General features: G+C 46.2%; 1 protein-coding gene across 1 annotated transcript in view; it reads right to left on the bottom strand.

Annotated features, from left to right (window-relative positions):
* The window catches only part of cdx1b (caudal type homeobox 1 b), a 45,862-nt gene extending 22,414 nt beyond the window's left edge, over window positions 1-23,448 (bottom strand). Inside the window, exon 1 of the mRNA XM_078549720.1 lies at window positions 23,016-23,448. Within this exon, the coding sequence (XP_078405846.1) occupies window positions 23,016-23,448 (433 nt within the window). The remainder of the gene's footprint in view (window positions 1-23,015) is intronic.
* Between the last annotated feature and the right edge of the window lie 396 nt (window positions 23,449-23,844).

The raw sequence follows: 23,844 nt of genomic DNA, 5'->3' as shown, positions 1-23,844 counted from the left end.
ACACTCAGCATGGAGAGGTGTTAGTCTTAACGTTTCCACTGAATGGACTGGCCGTTAGGATGTTGATGGGTGCACAGATCATTCAGTGGCTGCTGGGTGCTTCCTGTCCTGCACCCCCCACACATTACCAACCCTCAGGCCTCCTGCTGTCTCAATAGTAAAACAACAGCCCAGTTGTTTCCTCTAGTTGCAATAGTGGTGGATTCAACCAGGGCGGAGCCCCATGCCACCCTGCAGCTCTGAACCCCACCAGTGCTCGCCTGCCCATCTCTGTCAGAAAATCCATTGCGTAGGTATCCATGGTGGGTGGGGTGTTGTGCAGGATCCTTCTGCCTGACCTCAGTCATTATCCTCTCAGAAGACGAGGGGGGCAATTTTGGGAAATTATTTTTTAGCCATGTTGTGGCCTGGACTTCAATGGTGGGGCCCACATTCACCCTTGGCCTACCTCTGTTCAGGTGGTACATCGTCCATCAGTACAACGTCAAGACCAGACCAAACCTCAGGAGCAGGAACTCCCAGTTTAGGTGGTTTCCCAAAACCAAACTCTCACACCAAGCTTTTAATTGCCCCTTCTAATATCCCTTTTAGTTCAGTGTCAATGTATGTCTGACTACCCTCCCTGTTAAACACCTTGGGTTACTGAAGCTACAACTTGCATTTATGTAGCACCTTCCATGAGCTCAGGATGTCCCAAAGCTTTCTCACAGACAGTTAAGCACTTTTAAAGGGTAGTCACTGCGTTAATGTATGAAAGGTAGGAACAGGAAGAGGCCATTCATCCCTTTGAGTAGGTTCCAGCATTCAATTAGATCGTGGATAATTTTCTCCTTAACTCCTATTCACCTTGGTTACATCACCCTTTATACCTTTGCCCAGCAAAAATCCATCAATCCCAGTTTTGATATTTTCAATTTTTTCAGCAGCCTTTTTAGGGAGAATTTCCAGATTTCTACTATAACCGGCATCCTACATTAGAGGAGCTATTTAAATGTTGAATATTGCTGAAAAATGACATTTTGTCAAAGCTTTTCATCTTGCACTCATCAGGACAATCGCGAGAATACCAATGTGAGGGGAAGCAGCAACTTGTATGAGGAGCGAGTGCTGATTGGTTGGCAGGTGGACTCTGATTGGTAGAGGCGTTGCCATGGAGAATGCACCAGTTAATGGTGGCTAACAGTTAACTGCAAAGCATTGTTTGAAATTTAAATGGACAGCTTGACTCTGATTGGTCGAGGAATTGCTCTGAGGAATGAACCAGCGAATGGCTGTCACCTATTTTGTTTAGCTGAACCAGACGCAATGTGTGCACATGTTCTTTCTGTCTGCAAATCAGAGTCCGCTTGCCGACCAATCAGCACTCTCTTCTCACACAGTTTTTAAGTTGTTGCTTCCCCTGCCATTGGTATTTTCTTGAGATTGTCCTGATGAGTGCAGGACGAAAAGCTTTGACAGAATGTCTTTTCCCAGCGGTACTCAAGATCTGTACCACCGAATGACTATTATTTAAATGTTGCTCCAGCCCTCAGGTGGTCATTTACCTTGGAATGAATGGGTGGCAGCTCCTCCTCTTCTCAACCAAAAAAGTCCCTGTGTTTCTTCAGCTGCTCCAAGGCCCCTTTCACTTCCGTCTGAAGAGAGAGTTGGAGGTTTAGTTTAGTCCCTAATCTAGCCGACAGCAACACTGGACTTCCTGGATACTGAACTGTCAGTCCAAAGTCCCACACTGGTGATTAAACCCACAATCTCTGGAGGAATGCAGGAACAGGAGGAGGCCATTCAGCCTCTCAAGCCTGTTCCACCATGCAGTTAGATCATGGCTGCTCTGCTCTCTATCTTTACTCCATCAATCCGCCTCTGTCCTGCGTTTCCTATAATACCCTTGCCCAGCCAAAAGATACCAATGCCACAGAAGCTGAAATAAAAACAGAAAAAGGCAGGAAATACTCAGCTGGTCAGGCAACATCTGTGGAGAGAGAAGCAATCCGAGGTCGATTGCCTTTCGTCAAAAACCCAGAAATCTATTTTTACATTTTCTACACTGCCCAATGTTCATTGATCAGCTGCTTTCTGGAGGGAGAGAGATCCAGATTTCCATTACCTGTTGTGTGATGAAGTGCTTCTTGGCATCGCCCCTGAACGGCCTAATTCTAATTTTAAGGTTATGCCCCCCTTTGCTCTGGGCTCCCCATGGAAAATAGCTTCTCTCCTTTTACCTTAACATCTCCTTTAATCAACTTAAATACCTCAATGTAATCGTTATTTAATCTTCAATATTCAAGGGGATACAAGCCTAGTCTGTGCCACCGGTCCTTATAATTTAACCTTTTTAGTCCCAGTGTCATTCTGGTGAAACTGGAGTAATGATTAACACCATTCTATCCTTCATGAAGCTGTTTTGAAGTGGGTGTAATATAGGAAACGTGGCAGACAACTTACACACAGCAAGATCCCACAAACAACAAGGTGATAATGACCAGATAAGCTGTTTTTAATGATGTTGGTTGAGGGATAAATATTGGTCCAGCCACAGGTGAACTGTCCTGCTCAATAGTGGCTATGGGACATTATGCAGGCACCTGAGAGGGCCTTGGTTTAACATTTCACACAAAAGGAGGATGCCTCTGACAGTCCAGCCCTTCTTGAAATACTGCACTGGGAATGTCAGCCTGGGTTAGAGGCTCAAGTTTATAGAGTGAGTTGTGAGGGTGAGAGAGTGCTACAGCTGACAATCTGACAATTTAGAAGCTGATAGGTCTACTAACTGAGGATGATTTGGCCATATTCATTGACATCAGACACATATTGTATTCCATGTTCTTCTGTTCCTGTGTATAATAATCCTCACTGGCACCTATTCCATTTGCTATGACTCTTGAGAATGATTTACAGAGATGACTCATGGTGAAGGTTTCCACACTGAACTCATTTGTTTTCTGTTGCTAATTGCACTGTGCCTAAGATAACCTGATCATCCAGTTATATACTTCACCCCCTCCCGCTTGATGTCCGATACTGCATGGGGGCATAATGCAGACGGACATTTGTGCAGTTAGAAGAGTAAATCCTCATCCTTGTGTTCAAATCCCTTGGCACTTCCAATCTCCATAGCCTCCTCCAGCCCCACAACCGTCCGAGACCTCAGCATTCCTCCAAATCTGGCCTATTGCAATTTTAATTGCTCCACCACCATTGGTGGCCGTGTCTTCAGCTGCCTGGACTCTAAGCTCTTGAATTGCCTCCCTTTAACCTCTCCATCTCTCTACATCCCTCTCCTTTTTTAACGTTCCTTCACACAGAGGGTGGTGAAAACTGGATCTCTCCACTCAGAAAGACTGTTAAGGCCGGGAGTCAATTGGAAATGTCAAAATTGAGATTGACAGCTTTTTTAACGCAAGAGAATCATGGCATACAGGACCAAGATGGGTAGATGGACTTAGGCTGGAGCAGTCATGGAACATGCTTGAGGGGCTGAATGGCCTCCTCCTGCTCCTGTTTCCCCAGGGGACAGTTGGGTCAATCACCAATTCATGGTTTGGACTGACAGCGTCAGTATCTCGTGTTGGAGCTGCCGCCTGTTAGATTAAGGACTAAACTAAACCTCCAATTGTTTCTGCGGACAGAAGTGAGAGGGGCCTTGGGGCAGCTGAAGAAACACAGAAATTTCTCTGGTTGAGAAGAGGAGGAACTGCCACCCATCCATTCGAAGGTAAACGACGACCACCTGAGGGCTGGAACAACAACAACTTGCATTTAGATAGCTCCTTTAATGTAGGATAATGAGTATAGTAGAAACCTGGAAACTCTCTCCCTCAAAAGGCATTTGAAAATAGCCGGTTGGTAGTACAGAACTTGAGTATTGCTGCAAAAAGAGACGGGTTGTCAAACTTTACATCTTGCACTCATCGGGACAGACGCAAGAAAACCAAATCTCAAAGGAAACAACAATTTGTGCTGCATGAGAACAGGGTGCTGATTGGCTGGCAACTGGGCTCTGATTGGCAGATGCATTGCCATGGAGAATACCACCAGGGTTCAATTCAGTGCACAATTTGAGCGAGAGGTGAAGCTGCTACTATGCAGCAGCAACATGAGTGGTATTCACCCCTGAAAAGGATGCTGCTGTCAAGTCAAAAAAGATGTTTGCCTGCCACGCAAGTAGGTAATGTGCCATATGAATTTCAGTGCCAGTGTTGATGCCAAGTATGTAGGCTGTACGTCCCATTGACTGGAGGATCATATCAAGCAGCATATCTTTTAACTGTTCATGGCAGGCAAAGTGCTGACCGTATTCAACCAGCTCGTGCTTACAAAACTCAGAACATAGTGCCCAACATTAGAAGTGATTCTGGTATTGGCCAACACTTACTAAACAATACCAATTGTGCTAAGAATTACAATATGTATTAATTTAAGATTACCAGTGTGGCTCACAGTGCGGCTCACTTACATGTGCTAGAAACTACATATATTCACACACAGGGTCCTGTCCACATGTTGCCCTTTCTCAACTAAGCAAACCTTGGGGGACAGCCATTCCCTGGTTCATTCCCCATGGCAATGCCTTGACCAATCAGAGTCAACTTACCTGGTTTGAATTTAAGCAAAAGCTTTGCATTTAACTGTTCCCTGGTGCATTCTCTATGGCAACGCATCTACCAATCAAAGTCCACTTGCCAACCAATCAGCATCCATTTCCTCATGCTGTATAATTTGTTGCTCGCTTTGAGATTTGGTATTCTAGCGATTCTGTCCTGATGAGTGCAAGACGAAATGTTTCGACAGTATTCCTTTCTTTTTAGAAATATGAAATTGAAGATGTTAAAACTTGCGATTTGCAGATTTTAATTGGGTAAGGGTATTAAAGATTACAGAACAAAGGTGAGCAAATGGACTTAAGGTACAGATCAACCATGATCTAATTGAATGGTGGAACCTGCTCGAGGGGCTGAGTGGCCTCCTCCTCTTCCTATTTTCCTAAGGCATGCCTTAAAACCTACCTCCTTGACCAAGCTGCCCTCATATCTCCTTACATGTCTTGGTGTCAAATTTTGCCTGATAGCACTCCTGTGAAGATCCCTCGGGATGTTTTACTATGTTAAAGGCGCTGTATAAATGCAAGTTGTTGTTGCTGTTCCAGGATCTCTGCCCAATGGGAGTGTGGGGTGGAGAATCGGTGCCAGTGCTGGAGCTCCTGTGGAAAGAGTTTCTGCTGGGAGAGCAGGGTGATGGTGTTTAACCCTTTACTGACCCACAGGAGATTGAGAAGGAGGAATATTGGGGACTTGCTGAACTCTGCTGACCCCCTTTAAAACAATGGCTGACTATCCGATCGATTCCAAAGAGTAGTGTTCAATTCCAAGGTCAAAGGGTACGTCCCTCAAAATAGTCAAAATAAGCACCACTTCCAATACAAAACCACCTTCATGATACACTGGACTTGGAAGGGGTGTAATGCAGGTCTGCTAGAATTCAAGGGTTATATTGGGAGGTGAGATTACATAAACTAGGTTTGTACTCCCTTAGTGTAGAGGTTGAGGGATGGCTTGATTGAATTTTTAAGATTTTTGAAAAGCGTTGACAGACTAGACAGGGAAATTCCTTATTTCTGCTGATGGAGGAGTCTTGAACAAGGGGACATAACCTTAAAACCAGAGTCAGCTCATTCAGGACAGAATACATGTAAAATACTGCAGACACTGAAAATCTGAAATAAAAACAGAAAATGTTGGAAATAGTCAGCGGATTAGGCAGCGTCTGTGAAGAGAAGCAGTGTTAACGTTTCAGGTCGATGACCCTTCATCAGGGCAGGTTAAGCACAGGTTAGACACAAAGTAAAGCTCTTCTAAACTGCCCCATCAAACACTCCCTGGGCAGATACAGAATTAGGTTAGATACAGAGTAAAGCTCCCTCTACACTGTCCCCATCAAACACTCCCAGGACAGGTACAGCACGGGGTTAGATACAGAGTAAAGCTCCCTCTACACTGTTCCCTTCAAACACTCCCAGGACAGGTACAGCACGGGGTTAGATACAGAGTAAAGCTCCCTCTACACTGTCCCCATCAAACACTCCCAGGACAGGTACAGCACGGGGTTAGATACAAAGTAAAGCTCTTTCTAAACTGCCCCATCAAACACTCCCTGGGCAGATACAGAATTAGGTTAGATACAGAGTAAAGCTCCCTCTACACTGTCCCCATCAAACACTCCCAGGGCAGGTACAGCACGGGGTTAGATACAGAGTAAAGCTCCCTCTACACTGTTCCCTTCAAACACTCCCAGGACAGGTACAGCACGGGGTTAGATACAGAGTAAAGCTCCCTCTACGCTGTCCCCATCAAACACTCCCAGGACAGCTACAGCACGGGGTTAGATACAGAGTAAAGCTCCCTCTACACTGTCCTCACCAAACACTCCCAGGACAGGTACAGCACGGGGTTAGATAAAGAGTAAAGCTCCCTCTACACTGTCCCCATCAAACACTCCCAGGACAGGTACAGCACGGGGTTAGATACAGAGTAAAGCTCCCTCTACACTGTCCCCATCAAACACTCCCAGGACAGCTACAGCACGGGGTTAGATATAGGTAAAATTCCGTCTACACAGTTGGATATTGAGATGTTAAGCTGAGGCCCCCATCTGCCCTGTCAGACCCTGTGGGTGAACTGAAAATTTCAAAACTTGAGACTGATAGGTTTTTGTTGGATAAGGCTATTAAAGGTCATGGAACCAAGGTGGGTGGATGGAGTTAATCTACAGATCAGCCAAGATCTAATTGAATGGCAGAGCAGGCTCGATGGATTGAATGTTCCTGTGTTCCAATCCTATGTTGCGTTCAAGGGAAAGATAATTAGGGGGGAAAGGTTAGCTATAGAATATTACAATGACATCACCCATGTGACTCGTCTTCAAAATCCACACAACTTGGATTCTTGACCCCTTGGCAGAGACTATTTGCGATAAACATTATCTCAGAAACGTAGAACAGCCAGCAATAAAACTGCTGTAAATACACCTCAGATTTTCTGGGTTAAAGCTACTTTCAATCTCAAGATGTCAGTCTGTATAATGTCCAGCTCTGAAGAGAAAATGCAATGGGTATTGTTCCAGCTGCCTTATTTTCATGTAAAATAACCTGTGCCCCAGCAATTAGCAGTCATTGGTCACAACGACCCCAACCAAACTGAATAAACAGCTGTATCCTGTATACTTAGCACAATCTCTGTTACTGGTCTGTCTGCTACTGCCAGTTCCTCTATAGTCCAGCCTAACTAGGATAGCACTGACACAATGTACATGCAATATTATTTCATGACATTACCTCCACAATTGCAGCGATGACAAAGGGAGGGGGAGTGACCAGATGGAGGCCTTCAAGATTATGAAAGGGTTCAGTAGGATAAACGTAGAGATGTTTCCACTTGTTGGGAAGCCCAAGAGGTCATAAGTCAGCAGCAGCATTGTCATTGGCTGACCCTTGATTCAAAGATGACGCCTGCTCAGTGCCGCACGTCACTGCCCATGGCTCTTCGTGTGACTGTACAGGCTGATTCTCAACCCGCAGGTCTTTGGGCGCAAGAGGCAGGAGGTCCCATGAGGTAGTGGAACCTGGAGTGCAGGAATTGCTTCCTTTTCTTTCCTTCTCTGCCGCTGCTCTGCCTCATTATTAAGACATTGTAACTCAAAGTGTGATGCAGTTTATTGGACAAAGTGTTGTCACTTTGAAGAATTGGTATCAAGCTCCACCCAGTCGTTAATGTCAATGCTGTCATACTTCAGGGAGAACTTCAGAGTGTCTTTGAAGCGTTTTCTTTGTCCTCCCCTGGAATGTTGGCCATTTAAGAGTTGAGAGGACAGGACCTGGCCGGGGAGGGGTTTTACAGCCATCAGGACACAACGTCCAGTCCATTGAAGTTGACTTGCAGGAGTTTTGCCTGAATGCTAATGGAGTTGACTTCAAGAAAGACACTATCGTTTGTCCGATGGTCGTCCCATTGAACCCGAAGGTTACAGTGGAGGCATTGCTGATGGAGTTTCCCTAGTGCTCTTATGTGTCACTGATACGCAGTTCGGCTCTCATTGTAGGCATGCGGTGATGACACCTGCTCTATACACTGGGTCTTTTGTTGACTAATGGAGGTCCTTGTTGTCAAACATTCTCTGCCGTAGGTTTTTTAGAAGGCTGGGCTGGCACAGCTGATCAGGTGTTGGATCTCCTCAGCTGGAGTACTGCGGACAATTCTGGGCACCCCACTTCAGGAAAGATTCAAAGAACCTAGGTGTGTAGAAGGTTAACCAGGGTGTTCCGCGGGTGAGGGACTTTGGTTATGAGGCGCGGTTGGAAAAGTTTGGACTGTTTTCCTTGCAACAGGGCAGGTTAAGAGATGGCCTAATAGAGGTTCACAAGATGATGAGAGGATAGAGAAGATAGAGAAAAACCAATCCCATGTGGGTGTTCCTGTGGCCAGGTTTGGGGGCATGGGGAGCTTGGGGCTTCCTTCTCACATCCTATGTCCAGTGGAGGGACCCACTGACGGTAAGTGAAGGGCCCGTGGGGAAACATCTTTCTGACCTTTACAACAACCCCCTCACCAGGGCTTCCCTGACTGGCCCACCACACTCACCTTCATCCGGCAGCTTCGGCAACAATCGTCACCCTCAGGCCCCCTGCAGTACCAGCAGTGGCCACCGCTCCTGGTGGTGCTACTGGCGCAGGGGAGCTGCCGTCCATTGATTTGCTGGCAGGTCTCGGAGGCGGGATAACCACCCTTCCAGAGATTGCGGCAGGAAATTGCCCCAATGGGTGCCAAGATCTGTCTAATTGGGACTAACTCCCGATGGGGCTCCCGGAAATGGCTGTAGCAGGGTTGCCACGACGACGGAGCAGTCCCACCACCCTAACAATTAAATTCGGCCATATGATTCTCTGATTTAAGGTTAATTTTGGTGTAATAATTTGTGATGTCCCCTACATTTCATAGAATTATAGACTCTTAGTTGGTCTAAGCTGATCCTTTGAAAGAGCTGTTCAATTTGACTCTTAACTGTCAATGATAACAACAACTTATATTTACATAGTGCCGTTAATGTAAGAAAACATTCCAAGGCGCTTCACTAATGGCTGAGTAAGCCACTCAACCGTATCCAAGAAGGTGACACACCATCACCTTCCCAAGGGAGGTTAGGGCTGGACAATAAATGCTGGTCTTGCCAGAAACAACACTCAAGAAGCTTGCCACCATCCAGGACAAAGCAGCCAGGCTTGATTGGCACCCCATCCAGAAACATTCACTCCCTTCACCATCGACGCACAGTGACAGCAGTGTGTACCATCTACAAGATGCACTGCAGGAATTCACCAAGCCTCCTTAGGCAGCATCCTCCAAAGCCACAACCACTGCCATCTAGAAGGACAAGGGCAGCAGATACATGGGAACACCACCACCTGGATATTCCCCTCCAAGCCGCTCAGCACCCTGACTTGGAAATATATCGTCATTCCTTCACTGCCGTTGGGCCAAAATCCTGGAACTCGCTCCCCATAGCACTGTGGGTGTACCCACAGCACCGTGGGTGTACCCACACCACATGGACTGCAGTGGTTCAAGAAGGCAGCTCACTACCACCTTCTCAAGGGCAAATGGGTTGGGCAATAAATGCTGGTCTAGCCAGCAACACCCAACATCCCATGAATGAATTTTTTTTTAAATCCTGAAATTGAATAAAAACTATTTAGGGCCACACTCCAGCCTTTTTCTCATTACCATGCAAATGAGGCTGCTTCAAATACGTGTCCAATTGCCTTTTGAAAGGTCCTTTGGAATCTGACTCCACCGACTTTTCATGTATTATAATATCACATTCTATGATACGATTTAATATTCATTCAAGTGTAATATATTCTGCTAAGAATCATGATATCATCAATGCAAGGTGTAAACTCTCTATGCACTTCTTTCCTCATCAATGGTATGGTATGTTTATGTTTGAATGGATCAGGCCAAGAAGGTCACTGGCACCCTGACACCCTCACCCAGGAACCGTGACCCTGACACCGTGACTGTGACACCACGACCCTCACATCGTAACCCTGATGCTGTCATCCTGACCTCAAAAGTTATACCACCGCCTGCGAGGCAGGGGCTATAGAGCTACACTCTCACTTAAAGACCTGGAATGAGGAGAAAGCTCATCAAATACATCCTGACAGACACCAGCCCTTACTCTTAGCAGCAGTACCAGAAGTACTCTTCGCCCCCCTCACTCGTCTCTATGTAACTAGACAGATAAGGACATCTTTCAGACAACAGAAAACACACTAAACATTGAGTAAATGTTAATCCTCCTTTGCTTTTCTCTTTGTAGGTCACCATACACAATGATAGTTAACCTTTTCTTATCTCCCAACAAGCTCCAAGAGTTAGTTATTGGGTCATTGGTGTAATCAACACTCTCAAAGCCTCCTCTCACAGTTCTGGTTCCCATTTCACTCCTCAAGAGGGGCTTGTCTGATGTCACAGCAGGAACATTCATTAACCTTTTAGTGGCCAGCTCAGAAAACAATCCAATTTAAGTTGGCCTTGTTCACATAAGAAGGTACAGGATTCAAAACCAGAGGCCTGGCTGAGGAAATTCAGGGTTGGCATCAAGTGTGATCCTCGTGACCAGTGAGTGTGGTTGACTCCCCATTGCAATGGTCCATAAAGCACTCCCACCGTATAATCGTCCTCCAATTGGCTGGAAAAAAGATTGTCACAGCCGCAGAAGGCACACTCAGGTGACGGCCTGTCAGACTCAGCCAACCTGTGAACATTTCCACAATCTCACATGGCCTCAGGACATCCCAAACTGCTTGACTGGTCAATGATGTGCTTCTGAAGTGTAGTCACTGTTGTAATATGAGAAGCAATTTAGACACAAGATCCCTCAAACAACTACATGGTAATAGCCTCAGTTTAACACCTTGTCATCTCCAACAGTGCAGCACTCCCTCAGTACTGGCTTTGGTCTGGAGTTTATGTTTTGGTCTCCAGAGTGGAATTCAAACGCAAACTGTTTTAAAAGTTCTGACCAAAGTCGATTCTGTAACAATACTATCCAGCTTGTGGTTTTCTGCACTCAGGTTTAAGAATTATCTGTTTCCTGGCTGTAAATGCACCAGGTGAAGGTCCAAAGGCCAAAGTGCACAACACTGCCAAATTTGAAGAGAAGGCATGATAAATTAATGAGTAGCATCGGGATAAGACCAAACCTGGGTTTTCAAGAGCAATTTCATTCTCAGGACTGGGCATTGCTGGCCAGGTTGATACTTATTGCCCATCCCTAATTGCCCTGAGGTAGAGGTAATGCGCCTTCTCTAAGCAACAGCCGCAGTTTGATCCAAAGTGAGTGGCTTGTTAGGCCACTTTGGTACACATTCAAACATCCCTACTTGACTTTATGCTAGATGGTTGCAATAAAAAATTAAGCTAGGCAGATAAGAGTCAGTCATGTCCGTGTGGGACTGGAGTCACATATAGGCTCAGACAGGGTAAGGACAGCAGGTTTCCTTCCCTAAGGGGGTTAGGAGAGATATAGGAAAGGAATTTCAATGCTGAAAGCCTAAACAGCTGAAGGTACAGCCGCCAGCGCAGGAGGGATGGAAATCTGGGGTGCGCAAGAGACCAAAATTGAAGGAATGCAGGAATCTTGGAGAGTTGTAGCACTGACGGAGGTTACAGAGATAGTTGGGAAGGGGGGGTGGTCAAAGGCTATGGAGGGATTTGAACATGAGGCTGAGAATTTTAAAGTTGAGACCTTGCTGGACTGGAAGCCAATGTATGTCAGCAAGCATGACAGGGGGTGGGTGAGTGGGATTTGTTACGAATTAGGTTTGGAACAGCAGAGGTTTGGATGAGCTCATAAATGGGAGATCAGCCAGGGCAGCATCAGAAAAGTCAAGACAAGAGTTTACAAAAGGCATTGATGAGGGTTTCAGCAGCAGATGAGCTGAGGCAGGGGTGGAGTCAGGTGATGCCACAGAGGCAGAAGTAGGTTGTCTTGGTGACGGAGCAGGAATGAGGTCAGGAGCTCATCTCAGGACATAACCACTACACAATCTCACCCCATAGGTATAAATGACAGAGAGACAGCAGTGAGGGGAGAGGGGAGTGGTGGGGGGTGCCTGGAAATGAGTGAGTTAGGAAAAGAGGCAAACAAGTCTTGATAGAGGTTGAGGTTGCAGGTGAGGGATGCATAGTAGAGAGCAATAGGTCCTGGACAAGAGATGAAAGTTCAGTGGGGCAATGAGGCAATAAAATTGAAGCAATAAAATCTATGCCAACATCAAATACAATACAGATCCGATAAATTAAAGCTATTAGATTCCATCCTGTCTGAGGCTCAGAGTCTGTGACGTGTACTTTAAGCTCCAGCTTCATTCTGAACTGCTCTGTGTGCTACACCTCTAGTTCTATCTTGTGTTCAAAGAAGTCTTTGCTGCATTTAGACAAACAAGGTTCTTCAAAGTGAGAATATTTGATGATGTGTACTGGGACCACTGCTGGATATGTGCCCACACACATATACACCTGCACATATGCACACACACACACACACGTGCACACATGCATACACACAAAACACATATACACAAAACACACACGCAAACACACACACAAAACATGCACACCACACAAACTCACGCTCCTGTAAAAGCACATTGACAGTAATATGAACATATCTCATGCACACATGCACAAACACACGCACAGACACATAGACACAAGTGCACGCTCGCATATACATTCACACACACGGATGAACATACAAACACACATGCGTTTGCATACACACAGACATACACATAGAAGCTATGACCAAACTTGAGAAGACAAACTTTGACCTCTGACCTTTTATTGCTATAAAGAAAGCAATTCTAAGAAAACAAGGCAGGTGTTACTGATTGTGCCTATCTTTTTTGAACAAGAAGACTCGTTTGATGTGAATTTGCCAGGAGTGGTCAGAAATTTAAAAATGGTGTTTGACAAACACTGGGAGAAACAGAAAGGTAGATCAAAGGACGGGGACCGCATGTACTGCAGCTCCATGGATACAGAACCCAGCCCAGGACAATGGAAAGGGAACAGCCTCTTGTTGTTCAATGTTAACCAGTTTACACCCCAACCTCCATTCTTCATGTATATTGACTTTGTTGTTGCCGAAGGTCACAATGGAACTCTCTCCAGGATCCCCAAGGACCTCCATCTGCCCTCTCCCACAGCAACATGGACAGTCCTATTAACATATTCCTTCCACATTAAGACCACAATCCCACACTCTCTTTGCCTATTTAATTTTTAAATTCTTATATTCGCATTCAAATGGCTTCACTCCCCTCCATATCTCTGTAACTTCCTCCAGCCCTACCAACCTCCAAGATTTCTGCAGTCCTCCGATTCTGGCCTCTTGCTTAGTCCATGATTTTAATCACTCCACCATTAGTGGCCGTGCCTGTAGCTGCCAAGGCAATTAGCTCTGAAAATCCCTCCCTGAACCTTCCTGTCTCTCTATTTTTCTCATCTTCTTTAAGATGCTCCTTAAAACCTACTTTTTGTTCAAGTTTTTGATAGCCTGTCCTAATATCTCCTTATGTGGCTCGGTCTCGCTTTCAGTTTGATTGCACACCTTTGGACATTCTATTACATTAAAAGTGTTATATAACTCTGCCACGCATACCCTGGGCAGGTAGCCCTTGTAGCACAGTGGGTGGCATCCCCACCTCTGAGCCAGAAGCTCTGGGTTCAAATCATACATGAAGGCCATGGCAGGTGTGTTCATGATGGGGCCGACCAGGTTAATTATTAGCTTGTAAATCCTTCCAATATGCCTGATGGCACCTGGATTGAGCAGGTTGTCTTATGAGAAAAGGATAGACAGACTGGGCTTGTTCCCACTGGCGTTTAGAAGAGTGAGGGGTGACTTGATTGAAGTATGTAAGATCCTGAATGGTCTTGACAAGGTGGATGTGGAAAGGCTGTTTCCTGTTGCAAGAGAGTCCAGAAAGAGGGGGCACTGTTTTAAAATTAGGGATCGCCCTTTTAGGACAGAGATGAGGAGAATTTTTTTCTCTCAGAGGGTTGTGCGACTTTGGAACTCTCTGCCTCAGAAGGCGGGGAAGGTGGAGTCATTGAATATTTTTAAGGCAGAGGTGGATAGATTCTTGTTAGGCAAGGGACTCAAAGGTTATTGGGGGCGGTTAGGAATGTGGAATTCGAGACACAAACAGTTCAGCCATGATTTTATTGAACGGGGGAGCAAGCTCGAGGGGCCGAATGGCCTACTTCTGCTCCTATTTTGTATGTTCGTAAGAGTGGGAGAATTTCCTGACCAACCATTTCTTTCTTCCTAAGACATGCCTTCAAACCTAACTCTTTGTCTCAGTTTTTGGTCATCTGTCTTTGGCTTGGTATCAAATGTAGTCGAATTGCACCCCTGTGATGTACCTTGGGGTGCTCTTACTACATTAAAGGCACTGTAAAAATGAAAGGTGTTGTTGCTACCGCTTAAAAAAACAAAAAACATTCAACTTTAAATCAATGTGTAAAATGAGAGGCCACTTCTGTACCCAAGTTCATCTCCAATGACAAACACAATTTGCTGTTTCGAGATGGTGAGAGATCCTGTGAATGTTATTCCTTTAACTGTAACCTCCGGATTCTGAATAAGTGGCTTATTCCAACTGGTGTGCTGGCAATATCGTTCTGATGACCCCTCTCCTGGCTATCCCTAGTGTTGGGGTCTACAGTTGCAATAATGTAGAACGCACTGCTTAAACTTAAAAGAGACATTAAAACAAACGCTTATATGACCAGGACTTTGTAAATAGAGGTAACACAGAGTGGAAAGCAAGGAAAGTTATGCTAAAGCTTTATAAATCATTGCAGCCCAAGCTGGACCATTTATCAAGTATATCAAATCCTACACTTTAGGAAGGATGTCAAGATCTTAGAGACGGTGCAGAGGAGATTAACTAGAATGGTAAGCAGGGGCGAGAGGCTTCAGTGGAAATACTGGAGGAACTGGAGTTGCTTTTCTTACAGCAGAGAAGGTCGAAGGGAGATTCAATAGATGTGTCCAAAACCAAGAGGGATCTAGACAGAGTAGATAGAGAGAAAAAGGCTCCACTGACAGGAGAATCAATAACCAAAGGACACCAATTTAAGGTAATTAGCAAAAGAACCAGAGGTGAGATGAGAAGAAATGATTTTTATGGAGTGAGTTGTTGTGATCTGGAATCTGCCAAGGCGGAAGCAGATTCAGTAGTAACTTCCAAAAGGGAATTGGGTAAATATTTGAAAAGGAAATGTGCTGCAGGACTGCAGGGAGAGAGCAGGGGAACTGGGACTAATTGGATAGTTTTTTTTTTCAAAAAGCCAGCACAAGTACAATGGGCCAAATGGACTCCTTCCGTGCTATTATTATTCTGGCCTGAAGAAGAGTCATATTCAACTCAAAATGTGAAATCTGTTTCTCTCTCCACTGATGCTGCCAGATCTGCTGATTATTTCCAGCATTTTGTGGTTTTATTTCAGATTTCCAGCATTTGCAACATTTTGCTTCTATTTTTTTCTATGATTATTTAATTGACAATGATATCCTCATGATTTCATTGTGGTCGAATGTATATTGACGATCCAGTTGTCCCCCTCTCTGATCTTCCGCTTAGTTTTTACAGGGGGTTATGATAGAATTATACAGAATGTGCAACATAGGAACAGCCCACTCAGCCCAAACAGTCCACACCAGTGTTATGCTCCACACAGACTCAACCCTCTTCATCGCACCCTCTCAGCATACCCTTCTGTTCATTTCATGCGTTTTATCTAGGTTCCCATTAAATGCTTCAAAGCTGTTCACCATAACCACTCCCCTATGGGAGTGAGGTTCATGCTATCACCACTCTCTGGGAAAAAGAGCCACGCCTGAATCCCCTATTGGATTTGTTAGTTACTGTCTTATATTTATGGCCCCTAGTATTGACCTCACCCACAAGAGAATATGCAGCTAATCAAATTCAGCTCCGAATGGACGCTGTCAGGTTTCAGTCTCTATAAACCTGAGCAGTTGAGTTGTATGGTATCTAGATTGTCCAGCCTGTTTTAACTGTAAAACAAAAACAGAATTACCTGGAAAAACTCAGCAGGTCTGGCAGCATCGGTGGAGAAGAAAACAGTTGACGTTTCGAGTCCTCATGACCCTTCGGCAGAACTGAAGTATAGTTAGGAGAGAGGTGAAAAGAGAGGTGATTTTTCACCTCTCTCCTAACTATACTTCAGTTCTGCCGAAGGGTCATGAGGACTCAAAACGTCAACTCTTTTCTTCTCCGCCGATGCTGCCAGACCTGCTGAGTTTTTCCAGGTAATTCTGTTTTTGTTTTGGATTTCCAGCATCCGCAGTAGCTTTTAGCTTTTTGTTTTTATCTCTGTTTTAACTGTAGTCTAGGGAAGACAAAATGCAGTAAGGCAAGGAGTAGGTGGCCCCAAGCTTAAGTTTTAGAAACTTGCAGACTACAGGAGGAAGGGGCGGTGAGGAGCTCAATCTTCGGATCCTGGGAATGATTGAGTTAGATTGAGAAACAGCTCAATTAATCTTGTCTCCGTCTGATGGCAGTAATTATCACTCTGCCTCAGAATCCTGTCTCCTATTATAACAAGTGAGTGCCACCACTTTAAAAATAAATGAGTTAAAAACTTTAGTAAAACAATAAAGTCTATGTGCACATGTGTGATGCTGATGTCACACAGAGAGAGCGCGGTCCTAGAAATCCTGTATATCCATGACAGAGAAGTCATCTAAAATCAACTAATTTAAGTTCACAAAGACAACTAATATAACAATTTATTTTTAACATTAAATCCCCTTTCTGTCCTGCTATTGCTTCCTTCAGATGACTGGACAATTCAAATCGCTTAATAACGAGACATGAGCCGGGTGCTCAGGAATAGATTGAATTGCAGGGAAAATGGGCTGTATTTCTTTTCTGGGTTCAGGACCCCGGCAATGGGATAACTCCACGCAGCCTCAGTGCGACATACACACCGCGCTTTTTGATTGAAAGACTAACTAATGGCCGGAGGACGCACTCAGCACCCACTTCTGGGCAGCAGGTGGGGTCTGGAAGCTGGAGGGTAATGGATGACCCTCCAGCACTGAAGGAGCTGCAGTCCGCCCATGCAGGTAAGGAAGAGAGAGGGTGCCTCAAGACCCTCTCAGCAACTTCAAAACCCTGCAACTTAAAAAATAGCCACAGCTGGGCAACCTGTGGCCAGTCAGTTGTGTGGGAGAATGCTTAAGTAGTTAAAATGAGCACTGGCCTCCCCCCTGTTCGTCTGCAGGGGGCGCCGCCACCACCCCTCCCCTTTCACTCGCGATGCTCCAGCCACAACAACGGGCCTGTCCGCTGACTGGAGAATTCCAGTCGGTTCGGGACTGGGGCCTTACGGAGCCCCTTAACTCACCAAAGCTCCTGACACAGCACCTTCCAAATCCATAACCGCTACTATCTAGAAGGACAAGGGCAGCAGGTAGATGGGAACACCGCCACCTGCAAGTTCCCCAACAAGTCACTCACCATCCTGACTTGGAAATATATCGGCCGTTCCTTCGCTGTCGCTGGGTCAAAATCCTGGAGCTCCCTCCCTAACAGCACTGTGGGTGTACCTACACCACAGAGACTGCAGCGGTTCAAGAAGGCAGCTCACCACCACCTCCTCAAGGGCAATTAGGGATGGGCAATAAATGCTGGCCTAGCCAGCGACACCCACATCCCGTGCGTGAATATTCCTGAGCACCCGGCTCGTGTCTCGTAATAAAGTGATTTGAATTGTCTAGTCATCTGAAGGAAGCAATAGCAGAACAGAAAGGGGATCTAACGTTAAAAATAAATTGTTATATTAGCTGTCTTTGTGAACTAAAATTAGTTGATTTTAGATGACTTCTCTGTCATGGATATATAGGATTTCTAGGATCACACTCTCTCTGTGTGACATCAGCATCACACATATACACATAGGCTTTATTGTCTTACTAAAGATTTTAACCCATTTATTTTTAAAGTGGTGGCACTCACTTGTTATAATAGGAGACAGGATTCTCAGGAAGTGTGATAACTTCAGTCCAATAATTCTCCTGAATGTGATCTAGTTGATGATTGTCGATTAAGAAAGAAAATAACATTACTAATGTCTTCAGAGGGGACATGGTTCAATTTAACGCATTGTACTCTGCTTTGCAGCATAGCCTCCTCAGAGGGCAAGGTACTGTATTTACAGGCAGGTTCAAACACTCACTCTCCCTCAACGTATTTACCAATAGGACTTCCAATTCAAATACAACCAGATAATAGCTCCTACATTTACAATTATTGCTACAATATACATAGCACACCATGAGAAAACTTCAACTAATACAGAACATCAGGCAGATTCACACAAGCTATTCCTCATAGCTTCCTCATCTGTCACAATTTCTTTCATCCCAACAGTTGTAAGACCTACAGACTCGACCACCCCAATGCTCCCCTGACAAGCCTCCCATGTGCCACCCTCCATAAATTCAACTCAGCCAAATCTCAGCTGCTTGTATCCTAACTCACACCAAGTTCCATTCACACATCACCGCGGCTGTGCTTGTAGATCTACACTGCCTCCCGGTCCAGCAACGCATCGATTTTAAAATCCTCATCTTTGTTTTCAAATCCCTCCATAGCCTCCTCGTGAACTCCCTATCTCTGTGATCACCTCCAGCCCTAAGCTTTGGAATTTCCTTCCCTCTCCACCTCTCTACCTCTCTCTCCCCTCCTTTAAGATGCTTCTTAAGACCTACCGTAAGTTTTTGGTAACCTGTCCTAATATCTCCCTATGTGGCTCAAAGTCAAATTTGTTTGATAATTGTCCCTGTGAAGCACCAATTGGGACATTTTACAATGTTAAAGGTGCTATATAAATGCAATCCGTTGTAAAACAGTTACTTAACTATGCTGCGATTATAAAATGCAGGGTGACAGTTTAGAAACGTGCAGACTCTGGTGGACTGAGGAGCTCGTGTGGGGGAAGAACGAGGCTCCGGGAGATGGTCCTGTTCGAGGTTCACAGGACAGTACTTGCGAAGCATGCTCCAAAACACTAAGGCAAGTTTGTGGGACAATGTGAGTTCCCGAAATAACATTGACAAATCTCGAGGGTTTTTCCAAAGGGTTTTACGAGGCTTTGATAAGAGGCCTCAGTAACAAAGTGAGGTCAATGGTGAAAGAAGTCACCACTAAGACGGAATGCTAAGAAACAAAATAAACTGTTCTTCTTTGAAACGCAGAGCTGTGTTGAGGTCATCTTGCTTTCTGCACAGTTTTAATCACTAGCCCATATGTCAAACACAGAATGAAGCTGCTTACAATCCCCAGCTACCCACTCTCAAACTTGGAGCCCTTCCTCCTGCTATGTTTTACATTGTTTTAACGTAGAACTTTTTCATCGAAGAACAACCCCGGCGATGGAAACAACAACAAGTTGCATTTACACAGTACCTTTAACGTAGGAACATAGCCAGACAAAACTTAACACGCAAAGAGATATTGGGACAGGTGACCAAAAAGCTTGGTCAGAGAGGAAGGCATTAAGAAAAGTCTTGAAAGGAAGGGGAAGAGAGGTTTGGGGAGAGGAGGTCAAACCTTAAGGCTCAGGCACAGCCTTCAATGATGGAGCAATTAAAATCAGGGATGTGCAAGAGGCTGGAATTGGAGGAGTGCAGAGAGTCTTGAGATTGGATCAGTTTAGACAGATGAGGAGGGGCAAAGGCCAGGTGGAAAACAATGATGAGAGTTTTAATACCCGATTTATTAGATCCATCATTTCTTCCCTGCTCATTTTTTAATTTGATTTTTGATTTAAGTTTTGCAAGGCGCAATTAAAATAGATTTCACAGGATGTAGAAGCGTGCAGCACGGAAGGAGCTAGGCCATTCAGGCTATTGAGCCCAAGTTGCTGCTAGCTTTTTAACTGCTGTAGTCCTGTTTCCCTGCAGAACCACAGAAACAGGTTCAATTGTTTGAGCAGCGATAGAACAGTGGATGACAGCATCACCAATTCTCTGTGGGGGGGAGACCAACCCCCTCGACATACCCAACTGCAAGAGTGTTTGAAGTTAAGTCTCAAGGGTGGGGGAGACCAGACCTATTGGCCTTAAATATAAGATAAACATAATAAGTCTAATAAGGAATTCAGGAGAGTGGTGAGAACGTGGTGCCCGCTACCACAAGGAGTTGTTGAGGTGAATGACATAGGCCAGGACTTTTAGCCTTAATTGAGGCCCTTAAGCAGGTAATTAAGTAGAAATTTTCGCTGCCCATCCAACCTTATGGTTGGCGGGTGGGCCAAATAAGCCAGGCCGGCCTTTGCATTTTTTGCGAAGCCTCATCCACGGGTGGGACGAAGTTTCCGAGAATGAATTTTAAAAAAATCAATGACGTTTTTTTTAAAACCCTTTTTAACATGTCCCTCTTCATGTGGCTGAGTCACATTTGGGGACGTGTTTATGTTGTTTGTAGGTTCTTCGTTTTCCATTTAAAAAATCCCCTGCTTCCTGAGGCAGCTCTGTGCCTTCAGAGAACATGCGCCAACTTCAGCTCTCGCGCTCCTCCCGCCCCCAGCCTTGGCAGCGCCGAGTCTCTCAGCGCGTGTTTCACGCTGGCTGGCCATTGACTGAGGCCGGCCAGTGTGAAATCGCGGTCGGGGCCCGATCGCCATGGCGGGGCCGTTTCGTGGCCACTCCCGGCACTGCCCACCGCGCCCGCCCGACAAAGGGAAAATCCTGCCCGTCGATACAGTTAAAGGGAAGCTAGATAAACACACGCAGGAGAAAGGAATCGAAGGTTATGTTAATGGCTGAGATAAAGAGGGGTGGGAAGAGGCTAGACAGGCATGGAGCGGATGGGCTGAATGGTCTATTTCTGTGCTGCAAACACTATCCCATTGGTGTCAGCCGTGGCTGAGTTGGCAGCACTCTTGCCTCTGACTTAGGTTCTGGGTTCAATTCGCAATCCAGGGCTCGAGCACAAGAATCAAGGCCGGCACTCCAGTGCAGTACTGAGGGAGTACTACACTGTCGGAGGTGCTGGATTCTGCATGAGGCTTTAAACTGAGGCCCCAGCTGCCTGCTTGGGATGGACGTAGAAGATCACAAGGGACTATTTGAAAGAAGGGCTAGGGAGTTAGCCCCCCACAAGTGCCCTGGATCATGAAAAAAACAGGTTATCTGGACGTTATCACATTGCTGTTTGTGGGAGCTTGCTGTGCACGAATTAGGCTGCTGCATTTCCTACATCACAACAGAGACCCCACTTCAAAAAGCACACGGCTGGCTGTGAAGCGATTTGCGATGTTCGATGGTTGTGATGAGTGCTAAACGAACGTAAGCCTGTCTTTCTTAGGCTTTCTTCTTCACCCCCCCCCTCCCACCGGCCCACCCCCCGTTATCGCTCACGCACTGGATTCTCAGCTGCGTCAATTTTTATTAAAATTACAAATCGTGATAAATTCATAATCCACCAGCCTGGATTTCCTCAGGTTGCCCGGAGCTTTCTCCCCTGCGACCGGGCAAAGAGGAGATTCGAACCGCTTTCACCTGACCCCTGTTCTACCGGAAACTCTCTGGTGGTTGATATTTGTTCAGGGGAGAGGGGGTTACATGGGCAATGTTGAACTGGCAGAGAGGTTTAAAATTCGACTCCATCTTTATTCCCGCTCTAGTCGATTGGGGAGAGATGTGAAACCTGCTGCTCGATCGGTTTGCACAGGTCGGGCAAACTCTAAATCTACCTCCACCGCCTCGTTTACCAATTTTACACCTTAAAGCATTACAATATGGGCTGTGCAGCTTTCTAACATTGAACTAACGCTAGAAACCATGGCTCACACAGTACCCAGACTTATCCAATTACCTGTGCCATAAGTGGAACTGTTAAGCTTTTGTTTTATGACTAATTTCATCTCGAGGGCTTTCTTTTGGTCCACCTGGTGAGGGCTCATAGTGAAGGATTTTAAAAAGCAATGGTTCGGGTGAGATCAGTCACTGATTAGTGACAGCTTTGAGCTTTGAAAGCTTCTTGACTGCAAGAGGGGGGAGGATTAAGGAGCTGGGGGGCATTGGCTTGAGTAGGAGAGTACATGGTGGAACTCAAAGTCCACGCACTGAGAGAGATTGTGTCGGAGGAGGCATTTGGAGCTGCGAGGGAAGGATAGAGAGAAAGCCCGGAGAGACCGCCCCCATCCGACCTGCCAAGCCATAACGCAGTTCCAATTCTCACACCTAACCGGCCCCCTCCTTCCTGACATTCATTCATTTTCAAAACCCTTTGTGACCCCTTCCCCCACCTCAACTCGCACTCTCTGCTCAACAAAATGAACTACCAAACCTCGCTTTCCTTAAGGGAACAAGTTTGTTGCCATCAAACACCTTCTCTCCCTACCCCCGCCCCCCCCACCACCGAACCCTCATTCTCCACACCTCCCCCACCCCCACCCCCACCAACAGCCGGGGCCTCTGTCATTTTTGGGCTAAAATTCTTGACCTTGTTAGCTCTACCTGCACGAGCATCCGCTCCCCAGCACCTTCTGAAACCCCGCTGTTGGCTGATGCTTTCGATCTCTCCCTAACCTGCTCTGCTTCAGCGCTGAGAGAACGTGACTGCCAACTAGGCGTGCAGCACAGCAGCGCTACAACAACAGCAACCTGCATTGACATAGCACCTTCAACACAGAAAACCGTCCTGACGTGCTTCACAGGAGTTTAAATCAGGCCAGGTTTGTGTTTTGCCTTTAACATCTGAGTTAATGTCGCACACCTTTAGCAGCCCTGGGCGTTTGGCTTCGGTTGAGATCAAGCCGACCAAGTTCCCCCCCACCCCCACCCCCCCACCCCCCCCCCCCCCCCCACCCCCACCCCCACCACCCCCAGCCCCCCCACTCCCGTCTTACCTTGAGGGTTCGGCTGAAGATTGCGTCTCATCCAGTCGTAGGGATTCCTCCTCGGGGAGCCGGGGGAGAGCTGGGGGACCATGGTGCTCATGGAAGGCAGTAGTCCAGCTCCCCCCTGGGGCTGCACTGGAGCAAAGTCGGAGGGGCCGAACGCCAGCTGCCCCGGCGAGGAGGTGACGCCGGGAGCACCGGTGCTGTAGCCGTGCCATTCGTCCCGCGACGGGACATAAGGGGAGCTCCAGGTGCCGGTTGCCTGAGGGTGGTGCGGGTCAGCGCCGATCCCGGAGACGTGGTGATGGTAACCGGCAAAGTCGGAATACTGAGGAGGAGGAGGAGGGGGGGCAAAGTTCTGGGGGTTTAGGTTCAAGCTGGGGTGCCGCACGGAATTGGGATACATGCTGCCTTCCTTATCCAGGAGATAGCTGACGTACATGTTGACCGAATCCAGCCTGGAACATGCTGACTCTCCACTTGCCTGCAAAGGGCGGTTTTGGTTTTCGCACACAGTTCGTATCACTCCTCCCTGATACACACACACACACGGTTTCTCATTAACCATCTCTTACTTAAAACACACCCTGACGTCACATCTCCCTCTCTTCACAAATTTGCATTGAAAGAATTTTTTTTTCACTCCCAGAGATTAGAGATGGAGAACTTCAAACAGAGTAACAAAGGTTAAGGAGGAGAGATATTCTCTCTCTATTCCCCCTGTCCCTCAGTCCCAGTGCCAGGTGAAGTGTTGAGTTAAAAAAAAAATGCCAAGTTCAGAGAAACAGAGAGAGCAATTTAGCAAGCTTAATTGAGCTGCTAACTCACTTTCCTCACA

The sequence above is a fragment of the Cetorhinus maximus genome, chromosome 10, assembly GCF_964194155.1.
Source record: "Cetorhinus maximus chromosome 10, sCetMax3.hap1.1, whole genome shotgun sequence".
In the NCBI taxonomy this organism is placed as follows: Eukaryota; Metazoa; Chordata; class Chondrichthyes; order Lamniformes; family Cetorhinidae; genus Cetorhinus; species Cetorhinus maximus.
This window is presented reverse-complemented; position numbering and strand designations above follow the sequence as displayed.